Below are 22311 nucleotides of genomic sequence, written 5' to 3' on the forward strand. Positions count from 1 at the left end.
GGGTGGGGAGGGGGGGGGGGGTGTTTATTTTACATGGAAATGATAAGAGAGTGTTGTACTTTTGTTTTTTGGTTTAGGTTTCTGTTTTGAACTGTAAAAATAAATGACAGTCTTAGGACAGAAGGGACTGTAAATTAATTATTTTTTTTAAATAAAATCACAGCAATGATGAAGCTTTTTTAGTCTTTTAATAATCAAGGTTGTAAAACAAACCTAACTGATCACTGCAATCTAAATAGGCAAGGAATGGTAGATTTTAAACCACTGAGGGTCAGATTTTTGCAGGACCTCGACTGTAGAGACCTGTGCTCTAGTTGCATATATGATACATTATTACTATAGAATCATTGAATCTTTATGGGCTAGTTTCAATCAGACTATGACCATTACAGACACTGCTGTGATATCCGTGTGCATTGCTTACCTTCTCCCAGAAATTCTTTTTTTAAAAAAAATAAATTGAGTCTCCTACAGGGGCATTAAAATAGCTGAAAGCAATATAAAAAATATCTTACATACTGGAGATCACACCTCTAGGGACATTGGCTTGGACCTGTGGTCTTCCATAGGGTGCTGCTTGTGCAGAAATCATGGCCAGCGATTGATTTCTATGCGTTCTTTTTATAAAACAGCTACTGCCATTCTGTTTTTTAAATTTAAATTTGTTACAAACATCTTTCAGCTTTGTACTGTTACTGTAATAGCAGAGAGAAAGGTACAGGGGCTGCTAACAGTAGAATATCAACAGTTATCTGGATGGACGTTTGCTTAATAAGTTAGAAGAATGGACTTTGGCATTATACGTCAGAGCCCAACCTTATTCTCTTAAGATGTTTTCATCAAATTTTAACTTGTTCTTACTATATAACCAGAATGGTCTCTATGCGTTGTATGTTCCTTTTGAGTTGCCTGGTTTTCAGCATCACAAAATAGTGGGGGGATTATTTTCAGAGTCTCTTCAGTGTCATTTTCTTTTCCAACAGGTGAATCTCTTCTTCCTGTTGAATATCGTCCGTGTTCTCATAACGAAGCTGAAAGACACCCACAAGGCAGAATCCAACCTGTACATGAAAGCAGTGAGAGCTACCCTGATTCTAGTCCCCCTGCTTGGCATTGAGTTTGTGCTGTTTCCATGGCGACCAGAAGGCCGGATTGCTGAGGAAGTCTATGACTATGTGATGCACATCCTTATGCATTACCAGGTAGGAAATATTAAATAGTTTTTGCCCACTTGAGCTAGATAGGTGTTGCTATGTGAAGCAAATAAAGGAGCAATGATCCTGTTATTTTAGTTTTTAAAGACCTTTATGCAATATTTCTATAAATTAGTTCAACTTTCTCAATACACTGAATTTTCTTTTTTTAAAAGAAAGAAACGTACCATGGTAGTCAGGAGGCCCACTACTTTTTAATAAGGTAGTTTTAGAAATGATTCACAGATTTTAGATTTGTACTACACTTTCTTTGCTATCTGTATTGGAACTTTATCAGGAACATCTAATTATCTGAAACTGGAAAAAAAAAAAAGTATGTGCATGTGAAATAAAGCAAAATCTTTTCATTTTGCAGGGTCTACTGGTGGCTACAATTTTCTGCTTTTTTAATGGAGAGGTAGAGTAACCATTTTTTATGTATTTATATATATATTTATATATGTGTACTTTTGTATTTTTATATATTTTAGTTTTGTTTCAGTAGTTAAGGATATAGCATAGCTGAAAAACATCATTCCAAAATCAGAATTTAATATGTCATTGTGCTTGGGTCAAATTTTTTTGTTGAATAAGAAGTGCAGTTTTGAAGAACTATCATCAGTCAATTCCAAAAACAGACTTCTTTATTCTTATGTCAGAGAATTGCATCACATTTCATTAGTATATGGAACTGATCCTTGTTGCAGCTAACAAGCTTTGCTGTTAACTAGAATAGATCAAGGTCCTGGCACCCAAGCCTTGCACTTGAGAGTATACTTATAGGGCCTTACTATCAGAGATAAAAGTGGTAGAAAGGCTAAATAGATAAAATTGCTCGTTAATGTAGCTCTTGCTCACAAAAGGAAACAAAAATAAATGAACAAAAACATCCCACAAAAAAAAAAAACACTTTTACTTTTCCAACACTTCTGGCAGAGGAGCGATTACAATCCTGCACTTATCCCTACACATCTGTTTGTTCATTTGTTCTACATTTAGTGAAGTTGCAGCGTATGGCTGTGAGCAGATGTGTGGGAGTAACCAGATGTTTTCATAGGCCTGAACCCTTAGTTTCTTTTCTCAGATGTTGTGTGCTTATACAATGCTATTGGACAGTAATATTTACTTACGGGTTAAGTATTTGGCTCATAAAAGAATTGATTCAAGTAGGTCATGCTTCCTACTCTTCCTCTTCAAATTGAAGCTGACTGAATTGCAATGAAATTTCCATGTGGTTTCGTGATTTTTATTCTTTTTCCAATAAATGTATGAGTGTCCATATATATTATATTTTTTTTTTGTTTTATTTATTTTTTTGCCAAGTAGGCAGAAAAGATGAAGAAAGAGAGATTTTTTTTTTTTTTTTTCAAAGTTTATAGGACCTGGGCCAGTGTTTATGATCTGGTTTTATGGTAAAGTTGATCCAGGTTCAAGTCCCAGCTTATATATTTGATTCAAAGCAGAACAAATCACTAGACAGTCTGGATGTGATTTGACCAATTTCCCACATTCAGCACAAATAATTTACACACACTTTCCCCTCTAAATTCTATACTTCAGAATTCCTTCTAAAAAAGAAATTGAAAAAAAAAAATCAGAGAATTTATTTTGCTCCAATGCAAAATGGGGAAAAAATACTCTAAATCATCTCTAGAGTTTCCATGAAACAATATTGTCCACTGCTCAGCTCCGCATTTTAATCCTCTTGGATCTTATAAGGCTATTTTACTCCTCAAACAAGTTGAAACCCAAATTTTAAAGTACAGTACGTTTAGTAAAAAAGATTTCCTTCATATGTTAATTTTCCACTATTACAAACTCGTAAGGTATTTTTTACATTGTTCTCTTCTGCAAAAGCAAACTCTAGTCATTCCACTAATTCAGTATCCTACACTCACTGTTGGCTGATCAGTGTAAAAAATGAGCTCTTCCACAGCTTGAACAACTGTGGGCAGGATAACGTTAAACAGTGGATTCAGACACTTGAACAAAATGTTTATACTCTAGGCCTTGTCTTTGTCAGTTAAATGTGTATGTGTCCAATTGCTCTATATAGGGGAGATTTATGCTGGTTAAACCAGTTCTATTTCTGGTTGCAGTGCTTCGATGACCAATATTGACCCGTTTGGGGGTATTTTTTTTTTCCCCATTACCCTGGTTCTAGAGGGGAATCTATTACTTCATAACCAACTGTGTTAATAAGGAAATCCATGGGGAGAATGGCCGTGTAGTTAGGAAAAACTGTCTGCACAAAAACAAGGTTACCTTTGTCTATTAAATAATTCTGCTTCTGGCATGTGAGCCTGGAGGCATAGGTATATTCTGTTGCCATTATAATCTGTTGCTGTCATAACAATGCGTTAACTTAGCCTGATACCGTAGCTTTGCTGTTGTGTACAAGATGCTGCTCTATCAGCACCTGTCATAGCAGCACGTCGTTATATACTGTACAAAATGAGAGGCATCAGTGTTAACACTTGCATGCTGTTTGCAGCAAGGCTGTGGTCTGAAGGTGAGTGCTGATACTGGAATCAACACTTTGAGTGACAATGGGAAAAAGGTGTTCCAGTGGGGTTATTAGCAATTCAAAATGCCAAAAGCAATCGTTTCTTTTTAAACTAAATTGTAGCTTTTCCCAACTGCTACTATACCTTTTGATGTTTTCTATAGCAAATATCAGGAGCCAAACTCTGTTCAAGTGGTGGCTTGCAGACCGTCTTGGGCACTGGCCAAAAGGCCAACCAGTAGATCCAGTATTTTCCTGCAATAAAAGAAAGACCAGGGTCTTTTCTGTACTGGTCTTACTGAGGTAATTTACCATGGAAAAAAAAGAACAAATGGAAACTTACTGATATGCACTGATTGATTGATGTGAGTGAAACTTATGATTTTGAATGAGACCAGTGATTTGGGGTGCATTGCTGGATAAACGTGGGCATCTAGAAAGTCAATACTTTGCTAATTGGTGCAGAAGGGATTCCCAGAGTCACTGGTTATTGGACAAATAGTTTGTGTGAAGAGGAAATAAAATAGTCAGGATCTGTGGGCAATTTTTTGAAGAGATGGTTCTTTAAAAAAAACAGCAACAACAACAAGAAAAGCACCTTTTGAAAAAACAATAGTTATTGGCATTCTTAGCGTTCCTTACTTGGCATCTTCCCTGAAAAATAATTCCATGTGAATTTCATTAATGTAACACTTCATCAATCAAATATGTGCAGGTGTTTAACCATGTTGTAGGAGAGGAAGCCCATGATAAACATAACATCCTTTCAGTGACAAACTGTGGCCTTTAGCTATTTATCAGTGTTATTTTTAACTCTGGTAGAAATATGGAGTTCAGGAAATTGTCTTTCTAGTCATTTTATTAAATTGTGGTCAGAAAACAACAAGGGCTTTTTTGTGTAAGAACCATAGCAGATGGTATAAGACGACCATATAAGAATTTAGAGTTGCTAAGGATGTGTCCTGTTGAACATAAGAATGAATAGAAATGACCTTTTTACCTGTAAATCTTATCTGTCGACATTAGACTTTAGATCACAGGGGAGAAAGCAGAAAGTTTTCTTGCAGCTGCTTCTCCTATAAGCTGGCAAATTTGGTGTGAAAAGCACAAAGAATGATGCCTAGTGAAATTTAAATTCTTTCAGAACATCTCATGTGACCTATCACTTGCAGGTACCCTCAATTTCCAGGAGTATTCAGCCTTACTACCTAAGTTGCTGAGACATTTATTATGGCACTCACTCATCAAAGAATGAAGTCTAATGGTATCTTTCCAAGTGTTTCATGTGCTTTTGTTTTTGTTTTCTGTCACAGGTCCAAGCCGTTTTGAGAAGACACTGGAATCAGTACAAAATCCAATTTGAGCACAGTTTCAGCCACTCAGATGCTATGCGCACCGCTTCCTACACTGTATCATCAATCAGTGATGTTCAAGGCTATGGCTACAGTCATGACTGCACCAGTGAACATTTAAATGGGAAGGGCTATCATGACATGGAGAGTGTTGTTTTAAAAACTGAGAAGCTGTATGGTTGACTGCCAAAGACTTGGCCTACGCCAGAGTGTTCACCCTTGTAGTTCGTGAACTTGATGTTTGATTTAATGACTTCATGGCCAGAAGATTTTACCTAACTTGGGATATGTTTTTCTCCTGCAAACAAAACCAACACATTTTTCTTATGTATATATAGATATGTTTGTGTTTCTTGTTATCTATGTAGTATGGACATCCATACATCTATCTATCTAGCTATATGTGCATTTATGTAAGGATACAAACTTTGCCTCTTTAGTTTCTACTGTGTAGACAAAGTTGGCAATTTTTTGTATAAAGGGAATCAATGAAGGATTTCTTACTTTCTTGGAAGTTTGTATAAAGACTGTGTTGTACTGAAACCACTTCATTTGCCTACAGAAATTTAGGGTGTAAATAACATACTGTACTGTCTTAATTCAACCTAAAACTGAAAAAAGGAAAATGGTTAAAATAGGTGCAATAATTACAGTAGATTGTCCAGTTTAATTTTGTGTCTAGCATTTGACTGTCAAAAAAAAAAAAGGGTAGCCTAAGATAACAGACTCAAAGATATTGATGCTGAGCCAGTTTGATTTGATTTTGCCACTATTTTAAATGAAGCATGAGAGATGCCAGTGCAAGTTTAAGATTCTACTTACTTCTGTATTGCAATGTAATGATTTACAGCTAGCTCTGAAGCATTTTATTTAAACTGTTTTCACATACGCAGGAGTGTCTCCTCCTCGTCAAGTTTGTCGAAGTTTCTTAGCAACTTTATTGCAGACCAGATCAATGAGGCCTTACTGCCAGAAAGAAAAGTAGTAACCTGAATACCTGTACCATCCTGACACTAATGCAGGCTGATGGAACTTCACTGTGTGCTTAAGCAATTTACTCAACTGGAAAGAGATCACATACAGATTGTGTTGTTGTCATGTTGTTTCTTTTGTTTTACTTTCAGGTATTTCCATGGCCATATGCTTAATAACTTATTCCTTCATTTTTGGGGCAACGTTTTTGATTAATCTTGTGGCTTGTGTTGTCTGAGAAAAGTATGAAGGACTGAACACAGTGCAAATGCTATACTACCTTTAAAGCCAGTGTATGAGAATTCAGATTAATCAAGCAAATTAATGTTTTCCATGATTTCATTATTTGGAAAAATCCAATATAAGCTTATTCTTACAAAGCTTCAAAACATGATGGATTGAGAATATTATTTTCGGAGTGCTTGATTCTGAACAGGACTTAAAAGTTGTTTCTTTTGGTTCTACTGATAGATAAAGGCCTCATTGAAAACTGAGGAGGTTGATGGGAAGGTCTTGAGAAAACGTGTCTAACTATAGGACTCTATGTTTTTGTAAATCTTTATGCTTTAAAGAAATAACGATTTTCGTTAGAGAAATGACAAAATTGCTAAAGAATGAGAGGATGGTAAAAGGTGAATTTATAAAAGTCTTACTAAAAAGCTCAGAAGTAGAAAAAGGTTTTAAGAGTTTATTTTGCAGGTAAGCCTACTTCAAAAAGTAGGGGAAGAAGAGGAAAAGTGGATACTGGAGTTGACAGACTATTGTAATGCTAACGCACATCTGGTAAGCAAGTCAACAAACTTAAAGACAGTTCTTTCTGAGACCACTTTAGTTTTAAGTACTTAGGTTTGTATATGAAGATCTTGATTTTAACAATTAAACGTTTTTGTCAGTAGCCTTTCTGAAAGCTTCATTATCATTTAAATAATTTGCTGTCACAGTGTTTATTGGTTTGTGACTTCATAAGGCTTTAAATGCTTTATATTTAGAAGGAGAACACTAGGAGAATGCAGTAAATTCATGCCACTTGCACCTTTCCCTAGTTGTTTTTTTTTTTTTTTTTTTTTTTTTTTTTTTTTACAGTTATGTCTGGGGTTCTGGGGTTTGAATTTAGAAAGTATTTTGTTAATATTGTAGTTTCATAACATAGAATCTCTGCTAAGCTGTTAAAATCAAGATTTCTCTTCTGGAAGGCTGTTTGATTGGTAGTGAAAATCAGTTGGGTGCTATACTAAAGAGCAGCGTGAAATGTCACAATCAGACGTCACAATCTCATAAGAATACAGTGATGGCATCTGTTATAACATGATTAGAGATTACTACTCTGCTTGCTGATCTGTGTAGTGTTACTTAAAAATCTGTGTGATGTTCTGAAATTACTAGTGGTGCAGAAAATCCCTGCTCTGATATAGCAGCTTTGGTATAGCTCTGGGAGGACCGGATCATCAACTGGTACAAATCTGTCATGAGTTCCACATTCAGAATCAGTGGGTACCAGCTGAGAATCAAAGCCCACACAGATACCTGTCTATTTAAAAGTGCTTCAGAATCCTTTACGGCATATTATCAAACAATTGTTTCAATGGTACCTGGTGGGTTGTTTAAAACAATTAAAACAAGTAACAGGTGAGAATGTGATATGGTATTAAATTTATAACTCACTTTCTCTCTCAGCTAGGCACTTCAAATTTAATAGCCTAACAATTTGTGTCATTTTATACAAAGTACTAGATGCTAATAGCTGCCTGTCCCCTGTCAGAGAAACTCGTAATGGTAACTTGCAGGAGGAGGAGTTTGTTTTTGCACAGAAATTGTCCTGCTTCTAGGTGTACAGTCACAGCATGCTTCTAAGAACACTTTTTCAAAAGAAACATGTGCAGCTGGACATGCAAGAAAATGTTTGTGTCTGTGGAGGGAGAGCTACATTCCCTGCTCCTCATGAGATTAAACTAACCTATGTCCTGTTTTGCACTGGAAAATAAAAATTACCTATTTAGTCTTCCTATCTGACCTTTTTTAGTTCCTACACAGCCAAGAGCAGGGTCTGTTTTTTTTTTTTTTTTTTGGTCTTTTGTCACTTTTGTCACTATAAATTAAAATCAAATCCTTATACTGATATTTCTTATGGCTTATTTTCTACATTGTGGAATATTGTAGTCATCTGTATTCTCTGGGATGGAAGTACGCTCCAGTTTGGAGGGGCTGTTAGATTCCATTGAACATGCATTCATCTATTATTATTTGCTCTTTTTTTGTTGTTGCTATTTAGTGAGGATTTGTTGTGTCAGTCTGAAGGGGGCTACAGAAATGCTTATATTATATCAGGTATCTGTAATTCTAGCATCTTAGTTTTGTATGAAGGGAATGTCTATTTTTAATGCTACTGCCTTTAGTTAGTAAAATGCACAGATTGAAGTTCCAGTACAAGATCCCTCAGTTTTTTGTTTTGTTTTGTTTTTTCATGTTATCATCTATGCTATGTATTTTTTTCTCATTGTGATGATCTACTAGAGTATATGGCCATAAAAATGCTGCAACACATACTATTTTTTATGTCATGAAACATTTGGGCTGGAAACCAGGCAACATTCAAGTATTGTACTGTGTAAATAAGATTAATAGAAGCTATAGCGTTGTATTTATTGCTTACACTAAGAATGAAATGGAAAAAAATGTGAAGTTATTTTTTGGTTGTGCTTTATTTTCACTTTGTTCATATGAGTCATGCATTTTAATTGCTGAAAGTATTATGTTTGTGATCAATAAAATATTACTACATATATTCAGATCTTTTGTATTGTAATTTGGCAATAACAAAGCTGATCTAACCTACGATTTCACAAATGCCTTAACTGTGTGTTAATTATTAACCAGGGAGAAAAAGTCATGACATAGTTATTAATAATTATTTAGTATCTAAGTGTTTATTTAATATTTAGGTCTTTAATGCATAGTCAAGTGTTGCAATTCTGGAGGAAACTTGCACAGATGGCTACAAAATGACTGCATTTATTATTTTTTTTTTTACTAAATTGCTTCATATGCCTATTGATTTGTCTTTTGAATATGCCTTTCATTACTAAGTTATTGATAATTAGTTAAGAAACCAACTGTTCTGTTCCATCATAAGCTGGCAGCAGAGCAGAGGCTAAAGTAAATGCATCTTTTTCATTCCATCATCCTAGATTGAGTTTCTCTCAGCTTGGCGCTCAACCAAACCACAACCATAATGGTTCCAAATCACTTAGCTGTGCGGAACCTGTTTTGTTTGAGCAAGACCAGCAAGAAGCACAGTCACAGAAAGAATGAGTTTTTTTGGTTGTGGTTAGTTTTTTGTTTGCTTGTTTTCCTTCAGATAGCCTTGATGGAATCTGCACAATAGTATTAAGCACATACATGTTTTAAATCTGTAGCATTGTGGTCTTTGAATACACTGAAGTTGTACCTCAGCATAGGCACAAGCCTCTGCACTGTGTGGGTGTAGCAGCTCTAGTGAGGAAGCAAAATAACTGCAGTCACATTGGGCGAACTGTCTCTGTACACACTGCTGCAGGTCTGAGTTTTATAAGTTAACCAAATTAAGTATGCGTCTACCTACAGTGACAAGATGTGAAATTTAGCCATCTATTTTCAAGTGAAATCTACAGTAATCCTGGTTAACTCACTCTGTCATCAGAAACTGGGAAGGTAGGTGTTCTTTATGCATGTCCTTGAGTAAATTCCGTTAAATTTAGAGCTGGACAACTTACCTGGTCCTTAAATGAAACATACTGCTTCAAAAATGTATATATTTATATACCTACTTGAGTGAGTTTCTACCGTGGCTCTTAAAAAAATCTGTGCAATAACTTTAGAGTAACACAAACTGTTTCTGTCGTTTTTTTGTTTCTCAATGCTGCTCCTAGGTTTTGTGTCTGGGTGAACTGAAGGTATGGCTTACAGCTCAAGTGACAGGAAACATCTCTCCTTCAGCAGACTTCTGTTAAAGGTGTATAAGAAATCCCCATCTAGAATTTTTAAGTCTTATATGGGGGAATAAGCATTTTGGTTCTTGGCTATTAGCTAGCCTATAGCCAGGAAAAGGAGTTCAATGTCATTGCCCTTAGCCTGAACATCCTAATTTCAGAGGTATTATTTACAATTGGGCACATAATGATGACTGTTTAAAGTTTCCTTGTGACACTAGAAGATTAAAAGCTAAGATGGCAGAAAAAGAAACCGAGAAAAGAACACCTGTTAATTTATAGTTGATTAATTAAGGCCTTTGCTGCAAGAGTTACAATGTCCCCTCACCCTTAACCTGTTTTCAAGTGGGAGGTAATATAACCCAACTGAAATAAGATTAGAAATCTTACCTTACTTGATAATTAAATTTCATTTCTGTTGAGCTGTGATACAATATTCATTGTTCCAGTTTTAGCTACTTCAATTATTTTGATAGAATTATAAGTTGCAGAAACAGCTTATATATATATATATATATATTATATACTCTAATTGCAACTAAGTGCTATAGAGATCTCTCTCTATATGATACATATGATACAGATTATATACTCTTAAGTGCAAGTAAATATACTAGCATTTTGAATTTTTTTGTGTGCGCGCATTTCTGGTTTTTGGCTTGTTTTGTTGTTGTTTGCTAGTTTTAGGAAAAGCTCTCCAAACTGTTTACAAATAGTGGTTAAAAATCAGTCTTTCGTTGTACACGTGGAAAAGCTGAAAGATGGCTTAGTTAAGTGGTTTAACCTGTGACCATTTGGGGTCTTAGGCTGTGTCCAGTTGATGGATTAACATTGTACTTAGGACATTGAATGATGGAAGATCGCAAATATTTGGAAGCCTCCGATGTGCTACCAAGGTTCTGTCTGCTATATTCTGCTGTCTCCTGTATATTTATATATATGTATTTACGTACCTTTATAAGATGTTCAAGACCAGCAACAGCTCAGCATTTTCAGCCTGCTTTCTGTATTATCATAAATAGCAACACATTGGGTTACTCAGTTCTAGGAAAAAAGTTAATTTTTTTTTCCACCTTTTTTTTTTTGTTGGGGGGGGGGGCTGTCAACGTGTGAGAGTGAAGAAGTGCTAAAACAGTAGGAAAAATGACTAGTTTATTATTATTATTATTTTAATGGACTAGGGATATGGGCTGGTGTTTTTAAGTGACAAAGAAAGAATAGAAAGATAAACATATTTAGAGCTGAATGGTGACTTACTGCTAAAAAAAATAAGTCAAAACACTGTGGAAAGTCAAGTAGGTAAGGCTGTATTGGACTCAATTGTTTAACCTAGCTCCGTTTATTTCTTGGTAAGAGAAAAAGCAGTATATATAAAAGCAAACAAAAAAAAATCTAAAAAAAAAAAGCTGTGCATCTACTTGCTTCAAGTGAGACAGAATACTTACTGCAGTTGGTTGTCCGAAAAGGATGCGTGGTAGTGGTTGAGGGCTAAGGAAAAGGAAGGAATTGTTTTTGTTTTCCTGCAGCTTTAAAACAATTTGGTTCTGAAATCTCATTTCAACACCTGTATAGAAGGAAACCTGAGCAAAAGCCATAACTCAAGGGAAAAAAAGAAAAAGTGCCCAATTAAGCCAAGGTGTATTTAGGCTCTTAATTCTGGGTCTTAATACTATTGTGTGTAGGATAAAAATATTTTACAATGTGGTAATAATGTCCAATCTCCCAGTTCCCGTTCCTGACATTTGTGCAGGAACCTGTAATTCTAGGTTATTATGTAGAACGCTTTTGGTGAGGACTGAATGTCCACCAGTAGATACTGTTACAGATTGACTAATACTCTTCTGTATCTATTTATTCCAGCTAAGGGTATGGCTTACTGATCTCTACCAATTGGTGCTTCTCCTTAATACTGCAGCTACAACGTTCAAAATGCAAAACTCTGTATTACATAACGTTTTGGTTAGTGCAACACTTGGAATACTTCATGTTCAAATCCATTCTAGAACCTAGAATAAGCAAGTGGAGGATGGGGGGAAAGCAGGTGGATATAGTGACACAGGCTGCAGGCATCTGGCTGCTAAAGGCCACAATGCAGATTACACAGTGCTACAATTCGAGCTATTACACTATGCCAGCAGCAATAACTATAGAAAGTTATACACTTCAGGAACAGCAGGATAATTACTTATATTGCAATAGCAGTAACACACAAAATACATTTAACAAATAAGCAAACACTGGTCTAGACACACACACAAAAAAAAAAAAAAAGGAAAAAAAATTGTTTTACCTTTCTCAAGTCTCATGAAAAAGCCTAAGCAAGAGTTCTAGTTATACGTACTCTACTCCTATAAATAATAATCCATGAAAAAAAGCTAAAATTTTTTTTCCTCTATCACTTCATACTTATACACTGCTACCATTCTCTTTTCAGGAGCTGGGCTCTGCACAGTAACAAGAGCCTGTCTGGAAGTTCAGAGCTGACAGCCTCCTGGTTATAATTAGAATGATTATCTACCATCCCACAGATGTATATTTGTAATGAAACAGACTGACTAAATGAAGAGTTTAAATTGATCCACATGAAGTTCATGCTTCATTTGAGACAAATAACATATGATTCTTTTTATATTAAAATGTTTTAAGATTTAATATAAATATATTCAATATAATATAAATTAATATATTAATACATAATTATATATTTCCAAAATAGCAGTGTGCACACTAAATTGTAAAGATATTTGCAACTCCACTTTCTACTGATAATTCCAGAGCGTTTTTTTTTCCCCTCAAACTCACAACTTTCTAAATGTAAACTATTACAAAGGGAAAAAAATACCTTCTGATTAGTGCTAACTCACATGGAATCATAGAATCATTTAGGTTGGAAAAAACCTCTAAGATCATCTAGTCCAACTTTTAACGTAGCACTGCCAAGTCTACCATTAAACCATGTTCCTAAGCTCTACATAAAGCTTAATATATTAGCCGAATTTAACAATATAAATAAAGAAAAATCCAAACATCTAAAGCATGTTTTATGAACATGTTGTCTGGTTAAATCCAGCATTAGGGGTAAGTGCAGAAGACCTAAACTGAGTTTCTTAGCTCTGCTGGAGGTAGAGTTGACCAAGAATGCAAGCCACCTGCTGCCTAGTGTAGGTTATAGTCTGTCTTTCACTGTGTCCTAAAAGAACATGTTCTAGTATGTAGAGAAATGGTTTGAAGTTCTCAGTAGGCCTATGGCCGGCATTCAGGGCAGGATTTAGGGGTGAAACCTAAAGTTCTACAGCAAATACATACATAAGGAAATATCAACTGCACAAATTATTAAGGTAGAAAATAAACTGGAATAGAATTACATATTTGCTTAGCTCCTTACCTTGATACTTGCAAATTAAATCTGATGTATGTGACTGTAGCAGAGGAAGTTATTCTGAAGGTCTTCGGTGCATTGGCTATGGATCACTGCTAAATTGGTGATGTCTTTGACACGGTGCAGTAAAACTGGTGGGTATCAGCTCTCTTCCTTTCAAAGAATAGTCACAGACTATTCCTGTGTGTTGTGGCAGTCTGTTGTAAATGCAATAGCTTCACATATAAATATATAAGAAAACAAAATATTAAATTAGTAGTGAGCAACAATCTTTCAATGTTACAAAAAGTAGATTACAGTGAACAGAAATACCCGTCAAACGCTTTGTAAGCACTATGATGCATATGATAATAAAACCATTGTTGGCTATACTGGACTTAAAGGAAAAAAGGGTAGCATTAACTATTTTGTGCCTATTTTAATACCCCCAAATGCCAATGGACTTAATTCTTTAAATGTCAGTGAAAAGCTAGGAATACAAATAATCGTATTTCATTTAGTTAACTTTGAATATGAGCCAAATATATGCATTTAACAGAGCTCAAAAGTGCATTTGGCTAGGTTTCCCAGAAGGCTCTGTGGTCATATATTCCACAGTACACTGTCCATAGTCCAATTTGTTTCTACTATTCACAAGGGACTCATATCTTGTGATTCCTAATGGAAGCCAGAAACTGTCTTCAGATACAGGCTCCATCCAGGACATTTTGGGCAGATGATACCAGTTAAAAGGGTTTCCTTGTTCAAGGACCTCTTTCAATATTCTGTGGGTAGATCATCACCGTGGATACTTCAGAATCTGAGACAAGAACAAAATTCACAGAAAGCAATCACAGATGACTTGCAAAGTGACCAGAAAGAATATATTAATATTCTGGAGTTTTTAAAAGGTACAGTGATACTGCCCCATTTTTCATATTCACAGCTCTATTGGAAAAATCATCTCAGTTTAACATAACTTTGATAAACTTGATCTAGATGAAGCAATGAACTGACTACAAGAATTCAGAAAGTTAGAACATCAATTCCTTCATTATTAGTTATTTATTTTTAATCAAATAGCTGTGGTGTAACTAATTCAATTTCAGATCATTTCAAGGTTTGGCCTCTGACCCAGATAGCCCCTTCCAGTTCAACTCTGTATTTTCTGTGAGGTATAACTATTTATTTTTTTTCATTTTCATTTAAAGCTATTCACCTCTTTTTTTTTTTTTTTTCTCTTATTTTTCCCTCCAGGGATTTGTTTATAGAAGTAAGGAGTTCTGTAAATAGCCTGCTCTAACTGTAATTAAAAAGCTGATTAGAATGATTTGTAGCTGAAATAGAAGAAATTCTTAATGAACAAAGTTGAATCAGGAAGCTTTCACAGAAATAAGAAAAATATTGAAAGCAAAAATAGAAACATGTTAGTACTAGAATTTTAGAAAAGTGGGTGTTGTTTTTTTTGCAGACAATAATAGTACTGTATACAGTGCATGTTATTTCATTAGATAATGAAAAAAATATTTTTTAACAAGTCATATACCATTTGCATGGAAATAAGAACAGTTAATTGCAATAAAAAAAAAAAAAACACATTTTTTGAAGGTCTAACAAAACATTTTGTGTTCTACCCCTTACTGTCTTTCCCACCACCTTTCTCTGACATCCCTACTTCACTGTCATTGATGTCATTTTTTCATTCTTCCTCCCCTCATTTCTTAGTTTTCACCAAACACCAGCACCAGTGGGTATCCACATCCCTGCAAGATTTTTTCCTTCTAACAGCTGTCTTAAAAGCCTTGGAAACTGGACCTACTATTGCTCCTGCCCTGCTTCTTTTTCCCAACCATGCCAGCTGTACAGGGACCACAGGGGACGAGCAGTAGGCAAGTCATGAGCACTCACAGACTTTCTGTTTTTTGTTGAGGTACACTTGGCATAAGAATGAAGCTAGCTTAGCCTCAGCTAGCCTATCTTACTCACACCCATTTCCTCAGTTCTGTTTGTAAAGTAAAGTTGTTCTGGCACTAGGGAGTAACTGGCATTGCGCCTTCCTGCAAGGAAGAATGCACTGAGCTGGTTTTCTGGCTGTGCGCTCCTTATTGTGCTGTGGAATCTCTGGCCTTCTCCTCAATCATTCCCAGTTTATGCCTTTTTAATGCTGTTGAAACAACTAAAGGGAGAAGGAATCCCCATCAGATTCTACAAGCAGAGGCAGCTGCAAGTTGAAAGCCAGACAAGTCTAAGAATTCGGCATATTTCTAATCCAGCAGAAGCATGAAATTACTAAACATACATGGATGGTATGAACACAGAGAGCCAGTGGCAATACTCCAAATACACAAAGACAATATGAGCTTGCAAAGCCAATGGAGCAATGTTACATTGCATACCTGCATGGCATAAAAACCAGCCGAACAACAAAACAAATCAAAAACCATGTATGGCATGTCAGTGATTTAAGAACTCCAATACCACTCTCTTCTATCATTGTCAAAGACAAGTACTTCAGAATGAAGAATAATTGCATATTATCCCTCTGTTTGCACACATGCGCCATTTCCTTTCCAGGCCCACACATGCTTATAAGAGGAAATGTTAAAAGGCAGGCTGAAATTTCTTCCATTAATATTAGTAGACATTGCACATATATTTAAGAAAAAGGATAGGGTGGCAACTTTACACACACTTTTCCCTTTTCCTTCCTTGAATTCCATCTGGCCCTTCTTTATTCACAACGTAATATTATATGGCTTTAACTAGAACAGATCTACATGATGAAATTCTAAGCCATCCAGTCCAGTTCCCTACAATAGGTGCCAAGATAAAGAAATCATTCCTATTTCTGTTCAAGCAGTGTTTACTGCTGAAGTTATTTACTATAAAGTTTAAATATTATGTCCTGTTTCTAGACTACATAATAAAGCTCCCATAGACTTAAATAAATCATTTTAAGTAGCACGTCTAGAACTACCTAACTGTCTAAAAGTAAGCATGATCTTTTCAAAGCTTGAAAATACTTTTTTTTTTTTTTAATAGTGCCTCCTTTGGTTGCAGCTGAAACCAATAATTTATGAATGTAATGAGGATGGCTAGTCTAGCAATGTTTCACTTTGAACTGTAAGTAAACTCTACAGAACTAGTGTGGGTTTGAATTAAACAAATATGGCTGTGCATCATAAAATAAAATCAAAATGAAAACCAGGTTTTCCCTGCTTGCTTTCACCTAATCCTTGAATTAGTATTGTCGTCACATTCACAAATCAACAGCATCTATGTGGTCTACCCATTGAACACCTTTTTGACTTGTTCCACTCATCAACTTTTAACCAGACCATAGCAAATGCACTGGAGTGTTTTTGACCAGCTGACCCTGTAGCGCCTGTGTTCATTGTAACTTCCCTATATTTTCATCTTTGAAGTACTATACGTTTATTTCAGAGCACTTATTTCAAGAAGCCTCTGAAAGTTTATTGTTATCACTTTTACATACAGTATAAACATCAGATACATACTCACACCTGTATGTATCGCTTACGTGCAAGATAAACATCAGATTTTAAAACACAGAACTTGCTAAGTTAAAGAGGTCTACTGACAATAGGGGTGTGCTCTTCTCTAATCAAGGGTATGACAGCTAGCTGTCTGGTCAGCGCATACTGATGACAAGCTATGTATTCAGAGAGATACGCTTAGGAAGTCATAAAGTTGAACATAATAGATATTTACTGGAGAATGAGTTACCAAAAAAGGAAGGAATATGCTCTGAAGTACATTAAAATAAACAATGAAAAATCAAATTAATTGTGCTTTTAGAAAACATAAGCTAACATACAAATTCTTACCTTTTCCAGGCCTACTGCATTATGTTTCCACGTCCGCAATGAACTAAGAGAGCTGATATTTTATAATTACAATATGTACATCCAGTTTCAGGGTGCAACTGAAAAGAACAGAGGGATATCTATCAATAATGGTTTTCACTGTTGCTAAAATTAGAGCTTTTTTTCACTGCTGCGTCATTGTAATCACCTTCAGGATAGTGAATCTCCTTTTCTGGACACAATGCGACTTTGAACCGAACAGATAATGCCCTGCTGGTTGATAATTACAGGTGCAAGATTACACTTCATCGCATAAAAATGATGTTTAAATTTAAAGGATGATCCTGGCAGATATCATAACCTTGTATCATCATTTTCATATTTGAGCTGTCCAACACAGCAGCCCAAGGGAAATACTAAAGATACATGAAATATGATCCAGTATGTTCTTTTGACTACAGAAAAAGAACAGACTTTTTCTGATGTGTAGCACTGCCTTTTAGTAGTAATAGAGGTTTAAAATTTGAGAACTTGAGACCCTTCCCAGTAACAAATGGATAGTGAGTGCAACATTGTCATTTCAGTGATGACAGAAATCACAATTCAGCAGAAAAGATCTTGCTTCTCCCCACTTGCTTTGAACTTTTCATCTTCTCTTTGCAAACTTTCTTCATCATCTGCAAATACTTAGTGTAACCATGTGTTAGGGAATTACATTATATTCCCTCCAACTGTGTGTCATTAAAATTATTCAGCTTTGCTTTGAGATTCAAAGTCAATTCATCTGCAGATTAGTTTAACTGCCTCGGAAGTCTTCAGTCCCAAGAAAATGCAAGCCTCAAACCTACTGCAGGCTACAACAGAGCCGCACCTGTCCTGCCAGAGTGCCAAAAAGCCACAGGCAGGACCTAAACGCTCAAAGCTACATAACTATGTCGAGACCTATTTTTACCTGTTGGTTCAGTGGAGGTCTGAGATGACACAGCCTTCTTGACAGTAAACTGGTTCAGGTATCCTCTTCAGTCCACACTGTCTGGTGCTGGATTATTCTCATATTCTGTCCTGTAAACAGAGACACCTGCAAGAGAAGAGCTCCTTGAGTTTTCAGCCTCTCTTGTGAGTTTGAACAGGGTCAAACATATATTGATCCTTTTTGTTTAAACATTTAGTTAGTTTCCTTGCCTCCTTTGAGTCTATCTTGGCTCTGTTTGAAGACACAAGATGTTCTTTTCAACATCACATGCCTTGTTAAAAAAGTTTCTAATACAAAAAGCCACTGAAGTTTACCAGAATAGTTAATCCAGATAATTGTTCCATAACTCCCCTTGTGGACACTATTCCTCCAGAATAAAAGAGGGTTGTGTGCTTTTATGCTCAATTTGCTTTATTCATGTTGGAACAAAACATTTTAACCATAAATTTTTCTCTGGAATATCTACTCTGGTAAATTTCCAAGTACAGTTGTTCCATCAGTAGCTAATGGGGAAGAAAAACATAAGGCTCTCCAAGACTCCAGGGCATATTTTTGGATCTATCAACCAGCATTCTCTATATTAAGTTCTTGAAGAAACTTTAATATTTTTGTGCTATAAAGTTACTGTTCTTGTACAATTGCCACAAGACTCTATATCTGATACAGCCCACCATTCAGCAAATAGTCATGATAATAAAAACATACTGTACTAAGGGTTTTTTTTTGTTTTTTTTTTTTTTTTAGGCAAAAAAAGGTGAAGATACCTAGGTTTGGTGAAAGACAATGAAAAATTGTTACAGATATATTTAAGCCTTAAAGAACGGTGTCACTAGAAGCCTGTGGTGGGGTATATTTGTATTTCACAAATACACAGAAGCACAGAAATTGCGAAAGTGTTTGCAAGAACATTAAAGCAGGCTGTATTTTCAGGCCAATTCCCCAGTAATTTTGGCTTTATTCCCACACTACAGTTCTGAACTCAATATACTTCAGCATATCTGACAGAATCTCAACTCAAGAGGCAGCCTACCTGAAGACAGAGGAAAAAAAAACATTTTTTTTCTCAATTTAGTTCATACTCCTTCAATGTGATTTTTTATAATAGCAACCAAACCAAATGGGTTAATAAACAAGCTTTCAACCAGCAAAAAGCAATCAAATCTGTTGAAGTTTTCAACACTGCTTTACTTGTGCAAGCCTTCAGCATATTATACTTTGTCCAAATCCAAATGAAATGAATTTATCATATAAAGAGAAATCTGACAGAAATATGCCAGACTTTCTCTCTTTGCTGGAAATCATTGTCCTTCATATGGAACAAGATGTAAAATTGCTGCTGTGTGTTAATTTTGCTGCTGGGGTCTCCATCAGAGGTGGTTTATAAGTGTATGAAAGATCAGGTTCTAAATAGAATGGCAATAAAACAAATATTACAGATTAAACTTCATTTTTAGCATTGCAGAAGAAATATGCACTCCCCTCTGAGAAATATATCCTTTTTTTTTTTTTTTTTTTGGCTGAATGATAATTTCCAAATATTGAAGAAACACCAAAAGAAAGAATTGTTTCCTTTTAGAACAAGTTGAAGTTATTTACTAAAAAAAATATTTTACTGGGGGAGAAGGGCATAGATTTTAGGAGACTAACATAAAAAAAACAATCGCACATCAAAAATATGGAACTTGAAAAGCAAAATTCTGAAATGCTAAAATTTCATGCATTCCCTTCTTTCTCGCATTTTGCCTCCTTAGGCAGCATATCTTGGGTTTATTTTTATCTGATATTTTCCTTGTGTTAGTGTGTAACTTAATTTCAAACTCGATAGATAAAAACTATACTCATTACACACGCTTTGACTGCTGGTGCAGATCCCTGATTTTAAAACCCTGATTGCAGTATAGGTCTATCTTATAAATAACACAGTCCTATCTACCACTGAAATCTGTTCTAAATGCAAATTGCTACTTTCTTACCAGCTGTTTTCTTCAGGTTTTAGAGTCATCTTTCAAAGGCTCTGGATAGATTTATTTTCCATCAAACTCCCTTCAAAGTTTTATTTAATCCTCACAAAGACTCTGTAACAGCAGTGTTGAACAAACTAATGAACTCTTAAGAATTATGCCTTGGTAGTTTATATTACTAGCGTTAGTTCCAGTCCCAGTGCCCTGACATAGATGACCATCCTCCCAGACCACTGGCTTATCAGAGGAGAAACCATATTGCCAGTGTTTCCATACTATGCTATTCCATTTACACACCGGATACAAGGCAGAGCTGTACAAAGCTGCTTAACCTCTTCTATCCTGTCCTGTCCCATTTCAGCTTAAAAAACAATTAACGTGTACTTCAGTTTTTCTCATGAATTTAAGCATTACGCAGTACACAGACGTGCAATTAAGCAAGCTATTTAAATGTATCTCTTTTCTGGTATTAAGGAAGATACATTCCACTTAACCATCTTTAAACAAACACTTCCCCCAATTCACATAGTACCCATAAACAAAGAACACTTAAGATATATAATACCCTTATAACACCCTTATAGAGAAAACAACAAATTGTGTTAACAGCTTTAATAACATTTTGAAGTTTCTCACCTTGAGCAAAAGTTTGACATTTTGTCAAAAATCTTGAATATAACACTCATATTTTATTGCAAAATCAGACACCTGTGTACTTGTTTTCTGATGTTACTCAAAGCAGACAAATGTTTTGGGCTCAGTCCAGTGCCAGAGCACTCAATTCCTTAAACCATTTCAGGTTTACATTCAATACGGTAATCACGCTTTTGTACCTAAATCACTCACCCTTCTACTCTTCGAAAGGAAAAGAATTTGCCATGATAATTATTAAAATAGAAATTTTTCATTTGGACAGTTTGAAACAACATAGCCCTTCCATGAAACCAGAGTTGTTTTTCCTCCAGCCCAGCCCAATTATATTACAAATATATATTTTTTTTAATCTCAATACAATAGCACTAAGATTTATTGGTGTCTGTGATGCATGAGATGCAGAACTCCGGTTTTGCTTATAGCAGGACTGTGCCAGTATTCTTCTTGGAAAGGTCTCCAGACAGCTCAAGTTTACACTGTGTTACCCAGTAACATAACTACTCAGACAAGTCACTAAGACTTCTGTCCAGCTGTCAGCCCAATGCAAGGCAGCAGTGGGAGACTGCTGATTCATGCAGCTAGATTAGGCAAAAATGTCTCCAAACAGGCCACCTTCCAAAGCAATCTATACGCTCAGCTGAGGCAGCAGGATACTCGTTTTGCACATTCGCCTCTTTCCCAATATCATTATAACCAGTTATAGCTGAAGAACTCCTGTTTCCTCTTTTAGATTTCTAACCAAATACTTGTAATACTACATTTGCCTTGTGTTCTGCAACACATCTGAAATGCTGAAAAGAACTTAAACTGCAGCCTGCTGCAACAGAGTCCAAAAGTCCACACGTTTGTATTTTGCCCGTTTCTTTAAATTGGAACAGAAAAGTAGCAACTATTGAAAAAATATCTAACATTAGCTCTTTCATATTATATTTTTTGAAGTGAAAATTTTTCCCTTTCTCATGTATTTATTCAAATATTTTGAGTCTATTCACACAACAAAGCCCTTTAGATGTTTTTATTCTGTCCTGCAACAAAAGTACCCACTATTGTATCTCTGTATTTCTACCAAAAATTATAAATACCCAACTATGGACACAGTGCTAGGCTCTGCTTATCGCTTTCTTCATGTTACTTGCAGAATGAGTATAAAAAAATAGTACAAATCTCACTGGCACATTCACAACTGGCACATTCATGAAAAGCATGTTGGCACAACTAGAGACTCTTAGTCAAAAAAAAAAAAAAAAGATGGACCCCATACTTTAAATTATTAAAATTATGAGGAGTTCATCATATACTGATGAAGTTGCAAAGAACTTATTTATTGCATTATTCACAGCGTTTAGGTAGTTGTGTGTTGAAGCCATACATTGTAATACTGAAAGTGGGCTGAAGATGATTGCTCTACTTAAATGAAAATACAGATAAATTTGATGCAGTGTTTGTCTTCAATCCACTATGGATAATTATTTTTGTGCATTTACGTGTGAAGAAAACAATGCTAAAACTGCCAAATGTGCACCCTCATGTAAGTTTGCAGGTGACACCAA

The 22311-nt window shown here is 35.5% G+C and overlaps 1 protein-coding gene and 1 long non-coding RNA gene across 7 annotated transcripts in view; one reads left to right on the forward strand and one right to left on the reverse strand.

Moving 5' to 3' along the window:
- The window catches only part of CALCRL (calcitonin receptor like receptor), a 61807-nt gene extending 52996 nt beyond the window's left edge, over positions 1-8811 (forward strand). For all 3 annotated transcript variants that reach the window (XM_048058322.2, XM_048058321.2, XM_066999697.1), the window contains 3 exons: positions 984-1202; positions 1570-1611; positions 5013-8811. In XM_048058322.2, coding sequence (XP_047914279.1) covers positions 984-1202; positions 1570-1611; positions 5013-5234 — 483 coding nt within the window. In that variant the 3' untranslated portion in view covers positions 5235-8811. The remainder of the gene's footprint in view (positions 1-983; positions 1203-1569; positions 1612-5012) is intronic.
- Positions 1-22311, reverse strand: part of LOC106034554 (uncharacterized) — a 143756-nt gene that overhangs the window by 10361 nt on the left and 111084 nt on the right. For 2 of the 4 annotated variants that reach the window (XR_010832442.1, XR_010832440.1), the window contains 4 exons: positions 18126-18251; positions 17195-17292; positions 13374-13582; positions 3845-3954 (listed from right to left, as the gene is read on the reverse strand). This is a non-coding gene — a long non-coding RNA (uncharacterized lncRNA). Of the gene's footprint in view, positions 1-3844; positions 3955-12278; positions 12441-13373; positions 14167-17194; positions 17293-18125; positions 18252-22311 lie in introns of those variants that run through there. The other 2 variants (XR_010832441.1, XR_010832439.1) reach the window with 2 other exon arrangements.

The sequence above is a fragment of the Anser cygnoides genome, chromosome 6 (genome assembly GCF_040182565.1).
Source record: "Anser cygnoides isolate HZ-2024a breed goose chromosome 6, Taihu_goose_T2T_genome, whole genome shotgun sequence".
Classification (NCBI taxonomy): domain Eukaryota; kingdom Metazoa; phylum Chordata; class Aves; order Anseriformes; family Anatidae; genus Anser; species Anser cygnoides.